This window comes from Callionymus lyra, chromosome 13 (genome assembly GCF_982586985.1).
Source record: "Callionymus lyra chromosome 13, fCalLyr1.hap1.1, whole genome shotgun sequence".
NCBI classification, from domain to species: Eukaryota; Metazoa; Chordata; class Actinopteri; order Syngnathiformes; family Callionymidae; genus Callionymus; species Callionymus lyra.
The window spans coordinates 18,517,355-18,522,688 of record NC_141830.1 but is presented as its reverse complement, the minus strand read 5'-3'; the positions used below and the strand labels follow the sequence as shown (position 1 = coordinate 18,522,688).

Sequence of the window (5,334 nt, the reverse complement as noted above, 5' to 3'; positions counted from 1 at the left end):
CTCAAGTGCGGGTGAAGCAGTAAATACTACTTTTCAAATATCATAAATATAGGGGGAAATGATTCCGCTTGGGTTGGATATATGTTCCAACTGCATCCGCCTTTGTCTGTTTTTTATCATTGATCGTTTGTGAAAATGAATAAAACCATGACCTTCGCTCATTGAAAGCTACACCTCTCAAGGTCTCTGGCATGATGATATTCTTTTCAAACGCTTTATTCAAGTCTATGGTGATCAAATACAGGCAGAAACTTCCAGATAACTGTGCCTCACATGCGAATGCGTGTTCCCATACACGCAATGGTCACATGATGTGTAGTTCCTCAGCATATCCCCAATATAATATTAACTGCCTGTGTAATGTCCTGAATGTATTTGTGATTTATGCGTTTTCTTTCACTTTATAAAGCACAAAGAAAGAAAATTCAGTGAAGCACCGCAGTAATGTGGCTCACCTCTAGGGGAAAACGTTATTTCTAAGGGGTTATTTCTAACTTCACTGCTCAAAAAGCAGAAACTGAGAAGAACAGTCGCTGTTTTCGAATGACAAATGACTACAAATGAGTGGCTGTTCTGTTTTCCTTTGCCTTTTATTTAAATCTGGATTGAAGCTGAACTGAATCCCTCATCGAACAAAAAAAAATCAATCCATACAAAGACCGATTTCTTTAAAAACTTTTGGACAGTAGCCTCCACCATTCTAAGGTAAGGGAGTAATTTAAAAGACCTTATCAAGGCAACATTTTTTCTAACAAATAGGGTCCAGCATTTAACCATGAGAGAACACTTACTCTTACATGCTTTTACTGAGAGAGCCCTTTCACATCAATTCATGTCAAGGTCGCAACAAAAAAAATGTATTATTAGGATTGCCAACTAAACCTAAAGCCTGAAGAATTTTTCTTTTTCCTTACAACCTTTTATTCCATTAAAAATGTACTTTCCATGAAAAACATGATCCTGTGTTTATACTGTGAGTAAGTGGTGTCATTAAAGGGTTATACTATTATAGGATATTAGGCCTTACCAGTCACATGCTGTTGGAGGCTGCTCTTCTGATTTCTTACAACCGTATATCTGACTCCAGAGGATCAACACTACGTGTGGTGAGGTTATGAACCTCACCACACGTAGTGTTGATCTAATGCAAATACCGCAAAATTCTGTAAGGAAAAGATAATATTCTGGATAAAAACAAAGGATTTTGACAAAATGTCTTGTATGTATGTGGCTGCAAAAATGTGCTTTTTAGATGTCCAAAAGAACATGAAAGGAACCTAAATTTCCATCAAACCACCAACTATATTCAATATTCTGGTCTTATTTATAGCTTTGCACCATTAAAGCAGTAGGATTTCAATTCCTCTTATGTGCAACAAAGTGACTCTCTCTCTCTCTCTCTCTCTCTCTCTCTCTCTCTCTCTCTCTCTCCCTCTCTCTCTCTTTCTCTCTCTCTCTCTCTCTCTCTCTCTCTCTCTCTCTCTCTCTCTCTCTCTCTCTCTCTAGATATGGAACTGTCCTGGCTCTTCACACTATGCCAGTGCATCGTCTCAGCGGCTGTCATAGGTGTGAGCGTGAGGTTATGTGTCGCGGTCAGCGGTTCAAAACCACTGCTCCGGGTCACCAGGAGGAGCGTGTCCGACTGCATCCTTCTGTGTCTGGGATGGTTGGGGGCTCTGGGGGGTGCTCTTGAGATCCCCGTGACCGTGTTTCTGAACCTCAGAACCGTACAGTGTCTGTACACCTGCATAACGTTGGTGTGCTGCCCCCTTCTGGTCAGGCAATTCACCATGTGTCTCCTAGTGATACTGACTTTGAACTCCCACATTCTTCACCGCTTCGCCGACAGGTGAGCGTATTCAAGATGAGCAACTAAAATTGTTAATATTATTATGCCTTACCTGGGCAAAACTTGTGTTTGTCTGCACTTAAGCAGCCCTTTTTGAGGTTAGAATAAAAAACTATAAAGCTGATGATACATCATTTCATCTGGTATCATACGATTAGTGTTTATAATTCCCTATCTTTGGAATATTTATTAGGATTTAAACATAACCTTTTTTTTTATTTGTATGCCTGTTTTTCTCTCCAAAAAGACATTAAAGTGCTTCTTTGAGTTATATATTGTATACGTCCTGTCTTGTCTTTGACCTTTAGGTAAAAACATTGCATAATGAAGTGCGTTAATATCCTTTGAATTTAATGATTTAACGTGAATTTAAATGTACAATAGATTGTTTGAAGAACCTTATAAAGAGAATCTCTAAATACAATGTCAGGTAGTACTTAACAAAAAAAACAAAAACAGAAATGGATCGTGACATAAAATGTATAAAAAATGTATGTTATGAAACAGCATTTGTAGCTTAATCATACAAAGATCTTTTGTTAATTATTTATTTTTTCACTCTGTCTTTTGATTTGACAGCCCCTAACATTCAGGGTATAAAATGACGGGCCCTTAGGAAATGTAATAGTAAAGCTCTCCCTGAAGACGCTGGAAATGAACTATAAATCAAAGTTCATCAAGAAACAGAGATGTCAGGATTTGACTTTGCTGTTTTATCAAATCAGACTGTCACGACTGCAGCAACATCTAACACGGTCAGCCTTTCATCCGTCTGACTGACCTTGGGAATGACATTTAGCATGATGTGTCATCATATTGATGAAGAAGAACAGATTAGGAAGCGATATCAGCAAGCTTAAGTCTTTTTGTTAGTGCTGCACCAGCTTAACGTTTTATGTTCTCTCAGAGGAACTGTTGTTTTCCTATGAGTGTAAACGTTCAAGGATTAGTTCACTCAACATTTAAACTTCACTCATTTTCTACTCACCATCATTGTCCTTTGTACTAAGGGGCAGGGATAATTTTCAAAGTAATATGTTCCTTTTTAGAGTTATAGACAACAATTCTCTTTATCTTCACCTTCGTCCAAAAATACACTTAAAAACATCTATATACCTCCGTGGTGCTCGTCTGTAACGTTCCTCCTTTATTGAAGCATTGCTATTAAGAATTATTCTGGGAAAAAACACAAAAAAAAAGTTTTTAATTGAATTTCAGAACAATTGCTGAGGCTTTTGTACAAGATGGACGCTACAGACGAGCAGCATGGAGGCAGTTGGATGTTTTGAAGTGTGTCCTTTTGGACGAAGATAAAGACGCCAACTCAGCTCCAGTGGCTTCATTAAAACAGATATATATTATATTTTATAAATAATCCCAACCCTTGGTCGATAGAGGTCCAGTAGAAAATGAGTTAAACTTTGAATAAAAATAATTCCTTCATGGAGAGTTGGAACTCATTTGCAACACATTTGCAAATAATTGAGGGACAGCATCTGCCATTTTCGTAGTCCAGTCCATTAAATCTGTGCTTTTTTAAGTCAACTTTAATAAACTTCATAAAGAAAAAACCTTTAAAAAGTTATTATGCAACATTACTCTCTGGGTGTAAAACTCTTAATAAAAACGTCTCAATAAAGCTCTTTCACTTAAGCATCATAAACATCAACATAATTTGTTGTTTTATTTCCATCTGTAGATACCAGACGGTGATGACACATCGGCGGGCCCTGTGTGCCGTCCTTCTGTGCTGGGTGGGTTCTATATTGTCATCCTTCGCCCAGTTCATCAGCACAGATGGTCTCAGCACCTGGATTAGCCGGCAGAATCCGGGCACCTCCGGACTCGAGGCTGAGGGCAACTTGACTTCACCCGACGTCCCACCGACGCCCAAGCACCAGCGCGAAGTCATCGGAAGATTCCTGCCGTACGGAGGTTTCCTGTCCAAGTTCTACACGCAGGACCTGCACAACTTAACTTATTCAGAAATCCACCGCAGCCACATGGGCGTGTGTGCTCCAGACACACTTCTCAGCCCACAGTTTCTCGTTTATGTCCACGGGGTGACAGTGTTCATGCTCCCACTGCTCTGCCTGCTGGCGGTTTTCCTCGATCTTCTGTGCAGAAAACCCCATAAAGGTCCTTTTAGTCATGCAGACTTCTCTGAACACAACTCCAGGGTCCGGTCCCTGGCCCTGTCTCTCTCCCTGTTAGTTCTGCTGTCAATGCCGCTCCATATTCTCCACACTCTGCTACTGTTTAGCCCCAGCACCAAACTTCCCATCTGGGCTCATGCGGCCGCCACTTTCCTCTTCCAGCTGTACAGTCTGGTGCCACAACTTCTGTTTACTCCTCCGAGGAGGAGAGTGAGTGACAGACGAGCATCATTTCCTCTGTCTGTTCTTCACCTTCAAGCCATGGGGAAACGTGTACCGAAAGCTGTGTGTGAGGCCATCCATGTCGCACCGTGGTCTGATGATAAACACCCTCGGAAAGCCCAAACTTTCCAGCAGAATGCCTGAACCACGAGTAGCATATTAAATAAACACATCTTGAAGGCTCCTTGACATTAAATTCAACCTTAACTGTCTGTGGAAAATATTTCAGAACTACCACAAGTATCGCAGTGATGTAGATGATTAAGATGCTTGATTGTCGTGTTTTTGCGCCGTAATTGGTGCAACCAATGACCTTCTTGACTGAGTAAAGTGAAGCAGAGGTAGTTGGGGAGCAATGAAGGCTGGGCTGGGATAGGTGATGTCAATTTCATTCATTTGTCAGTAACTGTCTGTTTAACATTCCTAACTATCATTTATCAATAAAAATATTTTCTGGTCGTGTCTACGTTCCAAGTTTTTGAACATAAGTTAAAGTGATAGTTCACCCAAAATTTCACTCATTTTCTACTCATTCGTCGACTAAGGTCTGAAATTCTTTTTCAGGGTAATTCAGGGCAGAAATGTTATGTAAATCCATCCATGTAAACATCCAATTTCCTCCATACTGCTTGTCTGTAACGCCCTTCTTATTTGGACACTGCATCAAGAGAAATTGTACCCAAAAAAAACAAGTCTTTTTAGATTGTTTGAAGCAGAAGCTAAAATGCTACAAAGACAGGAAACACTCACAGGGTATACTGTATATCCCGAGAGCTCCCAGTGTTATGTCATCAATGTTTTTCTGAACAATTCCTCTTGGGATTTCATTACAAGATGTTTGGATTTTTTAAGGTCTTTTTGGAAAAAGATAAAAAACAACTGAGCTCCAGTCTTTACATTTAAATGGACATACATTTTTATCTATAACTCTCAAAAGGAACCGATTACCCTGAAAATAATCACAAACCTTCATCGACATGAGGGTGAGTAGAAAATGAGTTGGAATTCTGGGTGAACTATCACTTTAAGACCCTGTAGTTTTTATGACAGTTTGCAATAATACTGTTCCAATAATAAATTAAGTCTTGAATAGGGGTTGGCAACACA

At 39.7% G+C, this 5,334-nt stretch overlaps 1 protein-coding gene across 1 annotated transcript; it reads left to right on the top strand.

Moving 5' to 3' along the window:
- The first annotated feature begins 1,508 nt into the window (after positions 1 to 1,508).
- Positions 1,509 to 4,371, top strand: LOC148067615 (adenosine receptor A1). The gene is made up of 2 exons (XM_087806405.1): positions 1,509 to 1,849; positions 3,549 to 4,371. Exons 1-2 carry the CDS (start codon positions 1,509 to 1,511, stop codon positions 4,369 to 4,371), a joined length of 1,164 nt encoding a protein of 387 aa, XP_087662531.1.
- Positions 4,372 to 5,334: the final 963 nt, after the last annotated feature.

Excerpts from the sequence above, each read along its gene's own strand:
- LOC148067615 (XM_087806405.1), top strand. The coding sequence starts at position 1,509 with ATGGAACTGTCCTGGCTCTTCACACTATGCCAGTGCATCGTCTCAGCG. Across the intron at positions 1,850-3,548 it reads CTTCACCGCTTCGCCGACAG|ATACCAGACGGTGATGACAC; the intron begins GTGAGCGTATTC and ends TTCCATCTGTAG.